Source organism: Fukomys damarensis, unplaced genomic scaffold (genome assembly GCF_012274545.1).
Source record: "Fukomys damarensis isolate Sample0158 unplaced genomic scaffold, DMR_v1.0_HiC HiC_scaffold_21, whole genome shotgun sequence".
In the NCBI taxonomy this organism is placed as follows: Eukaryota; Metazoa; Chordata; class Mammalia; order Rodentia; family Bathyergidae; genus Fukomys; species Fukomys damarensis.
In genome coordinates this window covers 5,452,272-5,468,875 of record NW_022900933.1, presented here as the reverse complement: position 1 = coordinate 5,468,875, position 16,604 = coordinate 5,452,272, and the positions used below count along the sequence as shown (strand labels likewise).

The window sequence follows — 16,604 nt, the reverse complement described above, 5'->3', positions numbered from 1 at the left end:
TTACCTTTGAATCCACTTTGTTAATATTGTTTTGGCAAGTACAGGCTGTAACAATTAGGTGATGGCAGCGTTTATGGACGACACAGGTGCACACTAGGAAATTAAACCCAGCAGTTACCATTTACAGAAACTCGCAGGGCCGCACCAACAAAGGCTGCACCACGCCACTGCGGCTGGACTCCCAGGTCCGGCTACCGCGCTGGCAGCCAGCGCGCCCATCCATCCTGGCTCCTTTGCTCACACACGAACAGCTGTCATCTAGTCCTGAGCTCAGTTCCTCTCTAACCTGTCCTGACCTCCGGCTGACTGCCCACGGGGTCACCTTGGTCACTTCTGCTCCGTGATGCAACACTTCCAGGGCGTCTCGCTGCCCATCAATAACATTCAAGCCTCTCAGTCGAGCTTCAGGGCGCTCGGAGGGCACCCCGCCCTACCTGCCATCTCTCTTCTGTGGGATCTATTCGTTCCAGTAAAAACTAAATTGCTGATTTTTCTAGAGACTGCCAAAGTCCTTCTCTACACCTAGGGTATACTACTGACCGAGCAACTGAGTCTTAAGTTTATGACAAGACCCAACTCAACAGCATTTCTTACATGACAATATACCACACCAGGCCTTGTCCACGGCTGCCACCTCGGATCCCACTCCGCCCTGAGCCTGCCGTCCTCCCTGTGAGCCTGACACCGTAGTCCAGTCTTCCCCACCATCCCCAGCAGGATGCCTCAGGCAGAGTAGACATGCGGTGAGTGTTTGCTGAATGGGTCGGTCAGTTGTCTGAATAGTTAGAACTTTTCAGTAACACATTTTTTTTTTCTCATTTCATCCTGATAACTGACATAGCGCAGAGGGCCTTGAGCTTGTCATTAAAGGATAAACACACCCAGTGAAGCAGTATGGAAATCCACATCAGATACGATCTTTCAGGGCAAGCAGAAGGGTTAAGCACATGCAGGCAGGAGGCATATTAGCAAACAGCACTGTTCTTAGAGCAGACTGAGCTTCTACCACACTGTGGGGCACTGCAGGGCTTCGCGCTGTCAGGGTCCAGAGAACGGACCTTTTAGACAAAGGGATTCCAAAACCACCTTTCAAATGAGGCTTTAAAAAAAAAATTGGTTAGACTGACTAGAAATGTATCAGTTTTATTGATCTTTTCAAAAAAAGCAACTTTTAGTTGCTTAGATCTTCCTGTTTTCAACTTCACTGATTTCTGCTCCAAGTTTACCATTTTTCTACTGCCCACCTTAGGCATAAATTTCTCCTCTTTCTCTGGTTTCCTAAGGTAGAGATTTACATTATTAATTTAAATTTTTCTTTTTTTCTCTTATGAGTACTAATGCCATCAGTGTTCACCTGAGTAGTGCATTCACTGTATTCCACATATTTTTATAAATTATATTTAATTTTCATTTCAAAATTCAAAAGAGACATCTTCTTCAGTCTCTGATTCATTGTGTTATTTAGAAAGTGCTGTTCAATGTCCAAATATTTTTGGGGTTTCCAGCTCTTTCTATTATTGATTTCTAGTTAAATTCCACTGTGGTTAGAAAAAGATTGTTTTATGACTTCTGTTCTTTTACATGTGTTAAGGTGGTTTTATGGCACAGAATGTGGCTTGTGTTGGTAAATGTTCCAGTGAGCTTGAGAAGAATATGTCATCCGCCTGTTTTGTGGGACGGTGTGTTCCAAAAATGTCAATTTGATCAAACTCTGACGGTGCTGTTTAGGTCAAATTTCTGCCTGCTGAGCCCTTCAATCCCTCGGAGATGTAGGTCTCCAACTTTACTAGCAGACTTGGCTGCTTCTCCTTGAGTTCCATTTTTGTCTCGCATATTTGGATGCCTATTGTTAGACACATACGTTAAGCACTGTTGTGACCCCGTTATTAATTACATAATGCCCTCCTTTATCCCTGAAAATGTTCCTTGCTCTGAATTCTGCTTTGTCTGGAATACTTACTCTGGCTTGCTTTTGATCAGCATGTGCATGGTATATCTCTTTGCAACTAGGCATTTGGTTTGATATCCCTTGGCAAGATGTGAACAAAAGTATTCTCAGGTCACCTGATCTATGCACTTTCCTACTCTTTAAGCAGCAGGTGACCCTCTGAATGTCAGACCATCAAACACCCTAGCACTATAAGCTAAAGAGGAAATGAAAGCAGCAGAGGCACATTCTAAAACATATATTTTAATTTTGGAACTATAACATTGTCTATCCAGCGTTTCCAACTTTTCCTGGTATGTGTAAGAAGGGTAGGTCACAATTCGGCAGAGCCCTGGTGCTAGGGAGGTCCGGGCTGCAGAGTAGTACTGTTCAGGACAAGTCTTCTCATTGAAGACTGAATTAACAGCGTAGATGTCAATACTACTGTTGTATTGATTACACATTCAGTTTTTCTAATGTTGAGAATTCAATGAAAACTTTTATACATACTAAAGTCAAAATTAGATCCACAAAAATGTATTATTCACTTCCTCTAAGGGAGATAATGTTTTCTTTTAATTGAGTTTACTGGTACTTTTAAAGTATTACAGTACAGTTACATTCATCATTGGGGGAGATAAAGTTTTACTTCTCCTCCTCCAGAAGAGAAGGCAGGATTTCCTTATTTACACGTAGGCTACTTCTCTAGAACACAGAGTGCTATTTTGTCAATTATTTGTGCAGCAAAAGTAAAAACAAAGGGTACTGTGTGTGTAAACTGTGTGACAAAGCTTAAACCAATAGTAAGGGAGGACCAGATAAGCCCACCTGAACCTGCTTGGCCAAGTGCCCTGAGTAAGGGGTCTCCCAATGGTGCTGGAATACTAGTACATTGGTTTTGTCTTACAACTATGAAAATAAAATAAATTTAGTGTGTAATGAGATCATTAGCTGCTTAACTTTGAGCAATTCTCACATTTTTTTGAAATTAGAAATTTCTTTTAAAAAATCAAATAATAGTTTGTATTCTCTAAGGAGGTACAGCAAGATAGAATTGTGCTATTTCACCCCTCTTGACAACGCAATGTAAAAAAACAAAAAATGTGTCTTTGAGATTCAAGGCTATGCTCTCAAAATGGCTCCACCTTCCAGCACTTGTGTGTTACTGCAGATACCGACTTTAGACAAACTTTACTGAGTGTTCTGTCTTCAGAAATATAAATATCTTTTCTATGTTATGGCCAAGATTTAACCAAAACTAATGATTTACAATTACAGGAGGGTCTCCTTTGAGCTAAAGAGAGTTATTCATCACACTATTAATGGACTGTATCCTGTTTTCCCTGGATATATTTTTTAACATAAAAACAAGATTAAACATGGTTTTTAAAATGTTTTCTTACCTTGGCATTGATAACCCTGTTTCCCAAATACTCCCCTGTTCAAAATGAGAGAAAAAATTTGCCATCAGTCAAATATTACAGCAATAACCTTTTATAATTACAGTCCTTAAACAAAGAAACTTCATCCCCTGTTCCTTCACAAAAACGTAATTTCTGTGAGGAGACAAGGATGACGTGGCTTTTGAATCTTCCTTTGTTACCTCGTTCGTGACCATGAGACACAAAGAATGCCTTAAGAACAAGAATCCATTCAAATCCATTAAGCTTCGAACCCTCCAGGTGCCATGAAGGGGGGTGACAATCATGGCCCTCTGCCTCCATCTGCGGCAACCCCAAGTCCTGAAGGAAGGAGGTGCTTGTCTGCAGGTGACCGCATCTCAGCCACACACACACACACACACACACACACACACACACACACGGACTACACTGAGGACAGCACACTCCCTCTTCCCCGTGCCCACACCACTCCCGCAGTCCCCAGCAAGGCATCGTAGGTGCCTTCCCTGCCACGGCCTCGACTGCCGTCTCTCCTTAGGGTGACAGTGGTGACAGTCTCCTTCTCTTTAACACAGACCACCACAGTTGTACTAAACTCGGAGGAGGAAGCAGACTGTGCGTGAGCTCATCTAATCCTCACAGAAAGCCGAGGGACGGAACACACGTGGTCACGGACATAAACACTGAAGCCAGTGGTGTAGGCGGGGGCAAGCTGGTTACTCCTTCAAGTTTTCTCATCTATAAAAGGGAATAATGAGAACAGCACCTGCTTCGTGGGATTATCAAAGATGGAAATGCGTATGTAGAGGTGCCTGGCACTTTCAGTGCTCTCTAAAAGTTTGCTATATCAATAAAATAAAATTACTGTCTCTGTCTTGTAGATGAGAAGACACTAGTAGGTAGGTTACAGAACTGCATTCAATTCACATACCCAGTAGGTGATGTGACTGAATGACTCAGAGTCCACACGCATAATCAGTATCCTAAGAGGAGGGAGTGGAATTAGCAAGTAAGTTTCTATCAAGAACATCTGTTGAGGTCAGATGTCGGCAGCACAGTTTCTTTCAGGAGCCAAGGAGGTTGCACACCAAAAAGAAAACAGAAAATAAAAGGAAGTAGGGCAGCACCCTTAGGAAAAGCAAACTGGGAAGACGGGTGGGACTAGGGCTAACTGGAGAGGAAGGCCTGCCCTCAAGGGGGACACAGCTCAAAGATGCCAGAGGTGCTCATTTTCTCAGACAATGTTAATAGGAATTTTTTTCTAAAGACTATAAATAGTATGGCACTGGTGCACTTTGTATCAATAGTTCATTTAAGGCCTTAGGATTCTACTCTTGCTAAAAATGCCACAAACTAACTAACTAGCACTGAGTTCTCACAACTAAAAGGTAAAAACCCAAAGTAACCACAAAAAACAAAGTACAAATTGATCAATATTCAGAAACTGGTCTGAATTAAGCACTTTGCCTTCCTTAAACAAAGCGATTAAAGTGTGTTATCAGAAGCACAGGTCTCTTTTTACATTACTACACTGTCTCCCCTTCTGAGATGTGTGTGTGAGGTAGTGTTATTCCCTTTCTAAATACAGTAAATATGCTTCATGTTGCCTCCAACTGAAAGTAACTGTTTCTAATGTTGCCTCTAAATGCAAACAACCATAGATTTGACACGGAAACTAAGATTCAGTTTTATATACTTTAAGACACTGCCCCAGTATCTAGGTAATCTCTCAACTATGTTAGTTCCTAATAGCCAAGGATTAGACTTCAGTATAAAGTCATTTATGGCTACTACCTTCTACACTGAAGGTACAGGGCACTTAGTTTTCCTGTAACAACTAATTTTCTTAGCATCACATAATTCATGTCTTCTTAAAAACAATACCGATGACTTTTCTTTCTCCCAGGCAGATTATTTAGTTTATTGATTATCTCCTTATTGACTAATCTGCTTCTCTGATTCATGCTTTTTGGTAAGTTCATGACTCATTAATACCTTTAATGAAATGGTTAAGAAATAAATATCTAAAACTTGGATATAGAAACTATTTAGGGAATTTCGTTAGTATTTTTTGGGGGGGCAGGGGAGATAGGAATTAAAATTCCCAGGTCCACATATGAGAAGAGAACACAATGCTCAGATCCTAAAAGTGATTCTTGATCATCATGCTTTTGTGTGATTATCACACAGAACCAAAAGAAGTTTCTCCGAGAGAGGCATTCAGGAGGGAAGCTGGGGCATCTCTTACCAGATAAACTCCCTGCAGTGGGAGCAGTAGGTGGGCTGCCTCAGGTATGTGGCCATGAACTTGTGTCCATTGATCTGGTGGACTCGCCTTCGCATAGCCCTTTGGCGCTTCCTGGTAAAATGTTTGAAGATTCGGTCTCTCTGGTGAGTGGCTGTATATTCGAAGAAAGGACAAAAAAGAAAAAAATGGGTAACAAATCTAACTACTCTTAATGTACGAGCAAGTCTGAAAGTTAAAATATCCCCTGAATTATTTTTTCCTTTTCCAAGACTCAGAACATCTTGCAAAACTATCATGCTTTCCTAAAGATCTTAGGACTCTTACTGTTAAGGTTGGACCTGGAACCAAAGATCCCATTGCCTGGTTATGACTGTCCCAGTCTCCCAGCACAGACCAGGAGTTTCTAAGGGTCCTAGGTCCCAGTGTGTGACACCGACGTGGTCTCCTACAACCTGTCGAGTTGTCTCAGATCTCAGGTCAAACACAGGCTGTAACTGATGGCTTGTGAGAGTTATTATTTATTCCCTTTACTTCTGGCATCCTCACAAACCAGATGAGCAGGCTGCCTGCAGCCCGGGCCATGAGAGTCCTGGTACAGAACCACCTCTGTAGGCATGAACTAGGGAGAAAACAACCTGAGAACAGTACAAAGTTTTCCAGCTTTATATTTTTAAAATAATGGCTTCTCATTTGAAGGCTGAAAATGGCGTATCTTCAAAGGATAGTAAATGATGTCTTCCATGTAATTATACTAGAATTTTTCCAATGTATGCAGAGACTGGAGACTCATAAATAAAACTTGTGGAGGCCGGGGATTTAGCTCAGTGGTGTTACCTCCTGCCTCGCAAGTGGAAGGTCCCGGAGTTTGATCCCCAGTACCAAAACCAAACCAAACCAAACCAAACCAAAAAAACTTGTGTCCCCAACAGTGCTTTTAAATAAATCATTGATGCATGGAAACTTGGGGGCTCGTATAATCATTTTCTAATAGGTTCAAAGCTGGAAGAAACAGGTTTGCTTTTTTTTCTTTTTTTTCCAAGGGACAGATAATAACTACACTTTTGTGGCGTATACTGCTGTGGTCCAGTACATTTGTCCACGGTGCACTGACCAACTTAGAATACTTAGGTTGTCCATCATCTCAAACATTTACCATGTCTTTGAGAGGAGAACATTCAAAATCTTCTTCTCTGACTATTTTGAATTATGCAATATGTCATTAACTATAATCATCCTCTCTTAATGAAACCCAGAACCCATTTCTCCTCTCTGGCTATGACTTTGAACTCGATTTCTAAAATAATCTTAAATACATGTAACAAAAAATTATAGAAAACAAAGCAGAAAAATGTTCCATCCTAGGATAGGATTAAGATAACTCTGAAGCCGTTAAGTGCTTCACAGAATTTGCAATTTAAGAAATTTAAAGTTCTAACTGGCAAAAGACAAAAAAGCAGAAAGCTGGAAGAAATAAATTAAGGGAGAAAAGGATCTGTGACACATAACAAAGGATTCCTATTTATAAAACAGAGGAATCAGTAAGACAAAGGCTGAAGAATTCAGTAAAAATTGGCCCAAGGATATGAAGAGGTAACTTCCTAAAACTATAAATGCCAATAGCCAATCGGCATGCCACGATATCCAATCCCATGCATGATGGGCACTTTAAACACTCACAGTTAAGTCATGCTCTGCATCTTACATTAATATTAAAAGAATTGTGCAAATTTGGACAAGGGCTGGGAGGAGCATAAATGGGCTCTGGTGCTGGCCCACCCGCAGTGGCTCTTTCTGTCTTCCTCACGAAGCCGGCGGGTTCCCATGTACAAACCAGGTGGCACTTTCTTCCTGCAGTTTTTCCAAGGATTGAAAGAGGCAGCAGTCAAACCATCTAGCACAAAAGGAGGCTTGCAGTAGCAGTCAAACACCTTGACTATCTTAGGAATAATTCTTTTGGAGACCAATTTGACAGTGCCCATCAGTGCTTTAAACACGCATTTCCTTTCATTCAGCAAGCAATCTGAACTTTTTGTTTTGATAAAAACAACAGTAAGCCAGAATATATATGCTATCTCTTAGGGGGACACCAGGAGGTACTGGGGATGGAACCCAGGGCCTTTACACTGAGCTACAGCCCGAGTCCTTTTTTATTTTCACACAGGGTCTAAATTGCCCAAGATGGCTTCGAATTTGTGATCCATTTGTCTCCCAGAGGGCTGGGATTTCAGGAATGTGCCATCATGCTCCTACAGATCCAGGTACTCAAGAAGTTGAAACAGAACGATCACTGAAGCCGAAGATATTAAGGACAGCCTGAGCTGCACAAAAAGAAGCTGCTCCCAAAAAAGGGGAGTCTCCAGTAGAAATTCCAAAGAACAAAATGCAGAAATAGCCTAATCTGCTAAGTAACTAATACCTTTAGTGGCTTGAGCACAGTTAAAATTATACCTGCTTCACTCTGTGTTTGGCACGTGTACCATCTTTGACAAGCCACTTTATTACTTTTCATTCTCAGGTTTCCTGTCTGACTCAAGAAGATAAAATATATCCTCATCACCAGCCCTATGAAGACAGTGTCACAATCATTATTCCTGACATGTTCCTTCTTTTTAGACAAGAACGGCGTAAGGACAGCCATCATACTGTACTGCTTCTCTCCATGACTTCCAGAAGGTACTAGTAACCCCCAAGTAAAACAGTTTGTGCCTTGGTTGGCAGGGGTAACATTATACTAAAGGTATCACCCCATATCTAGCCTAGGTGATCACCAGCCCGAGACCCAACTCAATACAAGCCAAGGCCATACTCGTATTGAATTACTAAATACTTATCATACCCAGATGCAAAGTGAATTCTCCCTGGAGGTCTAATTACCAAGAATTTACCTGTTTAATCCTTTAAAACTATAAAGATTTGCTGAAAGGTCAGCTTACTTGTATTTTTAATATTTCATGAATTGAATCTTTTTTTTTTCTTCCTGCAACTGCTACTGCCATAGTAGTCTCATGACCTATGAATTTTCCAGTTAACTCCTTCTAACTAGAAAGACTTGGGAAAAAGCTGCTCATGGCTCTCTACCACCCTGTTCATGTCCTGAAACCCCTGCTCCTGCCTTTGGCCTTGTCTAGAAAACACTTGCCTAGTTTCCCCTCAACTAGTTAACTTAGATTTATTTTTATCCTATCTGCCTGCGAGCCTGAGTGACTTCCCCCAAATCCTTAGCCAAGTCAAATGCTCCTTACCTGCCCCAGAGTGGCCCGAAGTACACCTCAGTTTTCTTCCTAACCCCACAACTCTGTGGGATCCCTGTCTGTCTCTGCCTTTCTCTGTGTGCCTGTCTCAGTCTATGTCTCTGTCTCTTTCTCTCCCCTACTGCGGACTGGACACAGGTCCTCCAAATTAAGCTATTCCCCAGACCTTTTTCTATTTTGTATTTTGGGACAGGGTCTCACTAAGTGACTAAGTTTCCCTGGCTGGGTTTGAACCTGTGATCCTGACTCCTGCAGTGCTGTGATTGGAGGTGTGGCACTACGCCTGGCTGGGGCCCTTCTGTTTCACCTCTGTCTCAGATGCCTCCCACACACCTGACCCCAGGCATGGACTTGCAACTCCACTCTCCCTGTCTCAGCATACATCTGCACACGTGCATCTTATCTGTTTAAAGGGCAAGTGTACAAACTCATGCTCCTGTTCACCAACACCCTGGAACATGCAAGACATCTGTCCAATAAAAAAAGAAATAGCAGGGCCCCCTGGCTTCCAGTGTCACCATTCTCTTGATGACACCGTGAGCAGGAAGAAAGAGCTCCCTGCCTGCACACTGTTCACTCAAACACAGACCTAGACCCCACCTGACAGTGGTCCAGAGTTCGGAGGGAGCTTCCTCATTTTTACACAACTTCCTGTTTACTCAGGATTGAGTTAGAAGACCATAAAAGACTACTGAATCGTGTTGTGCCTTAAACCAACTGGGGCTGTGAGAAATCTTTCAGATCACATTTTAGTCAGACATGTCAGGCAACCCTAACGTGCTCTGCAGCCAAAACTTGCACCACAACTTTGGCTGCTGGGATGTCTGGTGCCTCCTAAGTACAGAAGAGACCGGCCCTGTGTACTGCCAGGGAGACTCACATTCCAGTCTCCAGAGGTCGGTGGCCCATGTCCTGATAGATCTGCGGATCTGCCACACCGGGGTTGGCTGTGACAAGCCATCCCACCAGCAGGGTGAGAGTGACTGTGTGGAATATAATGAACTATTCTTAACTCAATTCCTATTCCATGCCATCCCAGACACATGTTTTGTGAATAAAAGAGTGGCCAAGCCACTGGGAGTCACCCAAAAACCTGGAGTGAGTTTTTATTTGCAGCCAGTTGTGCTGAACTGAAACTTGCACTGGTCACGTGAGGGTGTGTGGTGGAGAAACTTGACTTGGAAATCTCTATAAAGATTCAGCTTTATCTCAAAAAAGGTAAATACTTCACCCTCTTTGGTCTTTTATTCTATCCATCTGAATCTAAGGTTTTAGATGACAGCAGCAGAAATGCATATCTGGGAATACTTCTGCAGCATTCTGATGGGGGTAAAGACATGAATTGTAGTTTCTAATTTTCAAATGATAATAAGCAAATTTAACCAGGGAGAAAGTGGACAGCATGGCACGTCTCAATTTCCAGGACTACTGATATAAAATGCATGAAGGATATAACTCTAAGTGTAAATACAGTGCAACTCTGTTAAGCTGAGCTGGCCTAGACAGACAGGCATCATGCACCTGAGGTGCCCTGGAGGCTGATCAGCCCTTCTAATAATGGGCAGGGAAGTGGGGCAGTGAGGTTCTGGACCTGAAGCCTGTGGTGACTCCTGATGCTTCTCCTTAAAGCTGGTGACCTTGGCACACTGTTTAACCTCCCCTGTCTGAGTGCCCTCATCTAGAGAGTATGAAAAGTATGTTCCTTCACGGGCCCACTGAGAGCACTTCGTGAGTTAATGCCACTGTTGGGAAAGTACCTGCCAGGCAGTAACTGTTATCTACTATTCATGTTGTTTAAACCCTTACTTCATGCTGTCAGAGGGTTCTAGGAATAGAAAGCATTTTTAATTCAGTTGTTTGATTGTCTAGCAGTGGAATGATTATCTAGGAAATCAATACACAGGGATGTTAGATGATGTTTACAAGATTTGTGTAGCTAGCTTATTCCAGAACTAACACAAGATTCTTCCACTCCTGCTTTTATCCCACAGCTCCTGGATAATCCCCCACTATGCTTTGTCCTTCATTGACACTGGGTCTGGCCATCTGGAGTTCCTGGAAAGTAACACATTCTCTGGAAACACAAACTAACAGTAAGGTTAAGTGAGGTCCTGCCGCCAATGATACAAGTCCGGATGCCAGACTCTGTTTACTATTAGTGAACACTGAGCAAAACTATCATGTGTCTTTTTTTTTTTTTCCTTCTTCCTGAGATAGTTGTTTTATCATTTGTTGCACACGGGAGGGAACAACTGTGAGAAAAACAGGAAATCCTTGGAATTAATTACATGACTAGTCAAGAAAGAACCAGAAAGTATCACGTTTATTTATGTCTCTAAAATACACATCTGAAAGGTAAGGCGAGAATGCAGCAAGAGACGTTTGTGTAATATTAGCAAACAGACTGCATAGGCCACCATCAGATCACACAGCCGCTTGCATAAAGAATGATGCGCAAAAATGTAAATATAGATGATCCCTGCCTGGGACAATAACGATATAACTGGAGTAAGACTGGGACGTGCACCAAGCTGAGAGGCAACTTAAATGAGCTTTCACTACGCTGCTCCAGTGGGTGGGAGCTCTCCGTGGGTGCTGAGTGAAGAGTTGCAGATTTAGTCCTCTGATTAGTCATGGAGACTTCCTGAAGAGACTGATGGTAGTTGCTGGAGAAGAGGAAGGAGAATTTGGTGACCCAGGACGGAGACCAGGTTCCATGGACTTGTGGCACGAATGTGACACTGAAGGTCTTGGCATTCAGAAAAGGCAGTGAGAGCCCTCCAGGGGTACTGAGTAACAGACCCTTCTGTGTTTTTCGAAGCGCATAACCAGCCATGTGACTCACAGTGATTTACAAACCCCAACAGAGTGGGTCCCAACTGTACGCAGATGTTTCTCAAGGATTTGGCTTCCTCGAGGAAGCTCAGCCTACGCACACCGACCACCTTGAGGACTGGAGGAAGGCGAAATGTAAAGACACTTTGTCATGCAACTGCCTCTCGGAAGAAGGGCTGAGGGTTCATGGCACTCATGAAAGCTGTGCCCATTCTCACCTGTCACTCCAGCCTCGTCGGCCCGCAGAAAGAGGCTCAGAACAGAACGCCTGCGTGCAGCCCTCTGAAATGGAACCAGTTCCATCGCAGCCGCGGAAGGTGCCTCTGACCGCGTTGTGAGGAGAGAGCCTCGGCCTCCCAGCTTCCTCTCATCGCCTTTCCCTCTTCACATGTGGGATCCATTCCGACTCCGTGGCACTAACTCTCTTCCTCCTGGGCCCTGGCTCCAGCAAAGCGCCTGCTTCGTCGTATTCGCCGATTCTCTTTCCTTCCCCTCCACTGGCTCTTCTCTTCCACCAAATCTTTAAACATGTTTGTCCCGTGGTTCTTTGTACACCACTCTTCTGGTCTTTCTGGATACTCATCCATTCTTTTAGAGCTCAAATTCCTCCCCTTGACTGCTGACCCTTGCCTGTACAAGGAAGACTCAACAACACGAGCTCGCTCTGGCTTCTAGCTACTACACTATTTCTCAATAGCCTCTCAGGCTCCTACGTACCTCCATAGCACCTAAACTTCATATGTGCTGGGCGTAACCCTCTGCCCCGCCTCTTCAATCCACTCTTCCTCCTAGGTAACAGTGCCACTACCCAGGGAGTCACCCAGACAACAGACCTGAGAGTCACCTTCAGATCCTCCCTCTCTTACTGTGTGTCTTTGTGCTAGTCTGTCCTACATCTCTTGGTATACAGATTTCCTAGACAGCTTGAGAAAATTCTTAATTTGCAAGCATAGCCAGCCCTCCACATCTATGGGTTCCTCATCCACAGATTCAACCTGAGATCGAAAATAACTGGAAAGGAAATGCATCTCTACAGAACACGTACAAGCTTCCTTGTCATGTTTTCCAAACAGCAGTATAACAACTATTTACAAAGGCTTCACATTACATAGGTATCATAACTAATAGAAAGGATGCAAAGTACACAGCAGGGTGTGCGCAGACTAGATGCAAATATTACGCTACTTGATACAAGGGACTTGGGCATTCATGGATTTTAGTATCTACGTGGGATCCTAAATCCCCAACAGATTCGAGAGACAACTGGGGAAATAATTCCATGAAGCAACAGAGGTTTACAGAAGTGAGAGAGGGAAGGAAAAGAAACCCACAACAAGCATATCACTGAGCGGGTTTCCAGGGTGGGTAACTAAGACTCAGCCCCTTTAGGGGCTCTCAAAGAGTTGGTAGAACCTGATTGGGGACAACAAAACTAAGAATTACCCTCCAGCCCCCATCCTTCACCGTCATCAGCTGATGGTGGCCTCAGGAGAAAAGGGGCACTAATTCGCCAGAATTTCCAGCTTTTTTGTGCGGACTGAAAGAAAATATGGATGGGATATCTACAGTACTTGCTATAGTAGAAAATCGATACTTCCCATGGTTCTGGTTTCTTATTTATACTTTATTGCTGTGTATATTTTATGTAAACTTCTTCAAGTTTTTTATGGAATGAAGTTTATAAGAAACATTTTTGCTATGATAATCTTCCACTATTACTGGACCAATTTCTTTCTGACAACGCCTAATTTAATGACAGAAATTCCCTCCTGTCCTCTGTTTATTCAATTATAAGAATCTTGTAGTTCCCTCCTATAAACAATGTTATGAATGCCTACAAACATTTCTTTTATGAATCTACAACTATTTGTGATTCAACAAAATTTCTTTTTCTGCCATTGATTTCATCCATAAATAGGCTTCCAGCTGCTACTTCCTCATCCTTTAGTTTTTAAAAAAGGAAAGTTAAACATTCCTCAGTGAATTGTCACCACTAGGCTTTACGGTGACAAGAAAAAGTGCTCCTGCTCCATCAAATTTGGACAGCATCATTTGGGGATACAGCTCTATCACAACCCTGATAGTCACCCTATATGAAAAATATTTCAAAACAGTAGTAATGTCAGCTCCAAGCTTAAGGGAACTTATGTATCTTGGTTTTATGTGCTTAAAATGGAGGCATTTTCCAATGATCTGAACATTTCACTTATATTCTTTATTATTAAATTTAACTGGGAGAAAAGCCCTATTCATGAGCTTTTGTCCTCCTGACATCTTTTAAAGGTAATGTAAGAGGACCATGCAGCTACAGTGTGGCTGTAGTTGCTAGAGCAGAAAGAATGTGTCAGATTTTTTTTCTTTTGGTGTTGTTCTTCTTTATAAAGAGATTATTCTTATAGTATTATGCAGATGTTCCCCAAAGCCTCACGCAATGGTAGGTGGGGCTTTTAGGAGTGACTGGATCATTGTTCTATGATGCTTTATCAGTCCATCGATTGGTGCAGCGTAGTTCTAGGTGTGGGTAATGGACTAACTGAAGAAGGAAGACCATCCTGGGTGTGGGTGGCACCAAATAATAGGCTTGTATCCTGGATCAAATAAAAAGGGAAAGAAAGAAGTTTTGCTGCTTCCCGCCTGCCCTGCAAAGGACTGTTTCTCCTCTGCCTTGCTCCTGTGCCATGCTGCCCTGTCTTGGAGCCAGCCAAGTACAGACTGAAACCTCTACAAACTGTGAGTTAAATGGAAACCTTTCCACCTTTAATCTGTGTGTGTTGGGTATTTTGTCCCAGTAATAAGCAAGTAACTGAGACAAAAGATAATATATGAGCACTGTGGAAAATGAAAAATAAAACTATCAGGAAAAGTTTCTTTTAAAAATCATCTTATCCATACAAATAATTACTGAATACCTTGGTGAACACGCCAAGCATATACACTGACTGGATATAAATTAATGACACCATGCTAATTTCCAACCAAAACATCTTTGTATCTTTTTTAAAGTTACTATTTCTATTTTTGTAGCTAGAATTCTTAATACTAAAGTTACCATTTAATCGTCTCTCATAAAATGAGTACACATCATAACTTAAAAGTCATCCAATAGTATTAGCAGACCTGATAAACACAGGAGTTCAGTACTGAAAATCTGTTTTTCTCATTTACGTGAAGCTTAGAAACTGCTCTCTCCATGGCGACCCCAGCCTCCCAGCCCAGGTTGGTCTTCCTTCCTCATAAGAAAATATTCTTATACAAACAGCCTATCCAACCAAAGTCTTTTCTAGATAAACATGTGTTTCCTGCTGAGAACTAAACGAATCCTGCCCTTTAGTTGGGTTTATTCCACTTCCCTTTCGACTTTTCATTTTCTTTTTCCCACTAAGAGATATCTAAGATCCCTTCTAAGCTCTCAAGGTCCTGATTTATGATTTTAGATGAATCTTACAGAATATTAGCCATGAGGAACACGAAGCCTAATCATTTCCTTCTTCAACTACGTCACTGGGAGGACAGCAATGCTACCTTGCTTGTGTGTGTTTTTTTTTTTTAATTACAATTTTTATAACTGTGGCACTGCTGCTCATGGTAAACGGACCAATTTACCTACCTCTGAAGGCAACACATCTTTATCATACCACCAAACTTCCTGAAACACTAACGGGCACCTCGGCTACCTTCTTTTTCTTATGGGTCTGGGGACAAAGAGACAGCTTTTTTAACCAAAGTCATTTATATTATATGGTCACTCTATCAGAAGATTAAAACTGTCAGCAACTTGAATTCATACATCTTGGGTGCCATGTTGATTTTTTTTTTCCACATCTGCATCATGAGTTAAACAAACTAGAATTAAATTAAGAATGAAGAAGTTAAACTTGTTTGATTTAAAAAAACAATATAAACAAGATTGATACAGGCAAGGATTGAACTTCTAAGGGAAACAGATGTCCGGATTTGTGATCCATTCCATCCTTTTCAATCTGTTGTTTTCATCCTTCTGCCATCAGAATGAGATAGTTCACTGGCCAGGGACAAGTGGATCCTCTTAAAGCCTATTCAAGGGTTTCTTTTTCTACTGCCATACTAACCTAGTCTGCAGCCTTGAGAAAGAGTTTATACTTTATCAGGAAAAATAGATAAATATATAAGAATATTCCAAAAAGCTGGACAAAAAGTAAAATACCTTCATCTGCTGGAGTATTTTTGAAATCAGCTAAAATATCACACTGACAAAAGTCTAGATTTCTTTTTCTACTACCATACTAACCTAGTCTGCAGCCTTGAGAAAGAGTTTATACTTTATCAGGAAAAATAGATAAATATATAAGAATATTCCAAAAAGCTGGACAAAAAGTAAAATACCTTCATCTGCTGGAGTATTTTTGAAATCAGCTAAAATATCACACTGACAAAAGTCTAGATTTCTTTTTCTACTACCATACTAACCTAGTCTGCAGCCTTGAGAAAGAGTTTATACTTTATCAGGAAAAATAGATAAATATATAAGAATATTCCAAAAAGCTGGACAAAAAGTAAAATACCTTCATCTGCTGGAGTATTTTTGAAATCAGCTAAAATATCACACTGACAAAAGTCTAGATTTCTTTTTCTACTACCATACTAACCTAGTCTGCAGCCTTGAGAAAGAGTTTATACTTTATCAGGAAAAATAGATAAATATATAAGAATATTCCAAAAAGCTGGACAAAAAGTAAAATACCTTCATCTGCTGGAGTATTTTTGAAATCAGCTAAAATATCACACTGACAAAAGTCTAGATTTCTTTTTCTACTACCATACTAACCTAGTCTGCAGCCTTGAGAAAGAGTTTATACTTTATCAGGAAAAATAGATAAATATATAAGAATATTCCAAAAAGCTGGACAAAAAGTAAAATACCTTCATCTGCTGGAGTATTTTTGAAATCAGCTAAAATATCA

At 41.6% G+C, this 16,604-nt stretch overlaps 1 protein-coding gene across 2 annotated transcripts in view; it reads right to left on the bottom strand.

Moving 5' to 3' along the window:
- Prkch (protein kinase C eta) overlaps positions 1–16,604 on the bottom strand; it is a 204,188-nt gene that overhangs the window by 89,844 nt on the left and 97,740 nt on the right. For both annotated transcript variants that reach the window (XM_010605735.1, XM_033766702.1), the window contains exons 3-5: positions 5,579–5,729; positions 3,331–3,365; positions 5–93 (exon numbers count right to left, since the gene is read on the bottom strand). In XM_010605735.1, coding sequence (XP_010604037.1) covers positions 5–93; positions 3,331–3,365; positions 5,579–5,729 — 275 coding nt within the window. The remainder of the gene's footprint in view (positions 1–4; positions 94–3,330; positions 3,366–5,578; positions 5,730–16,604) is intronic.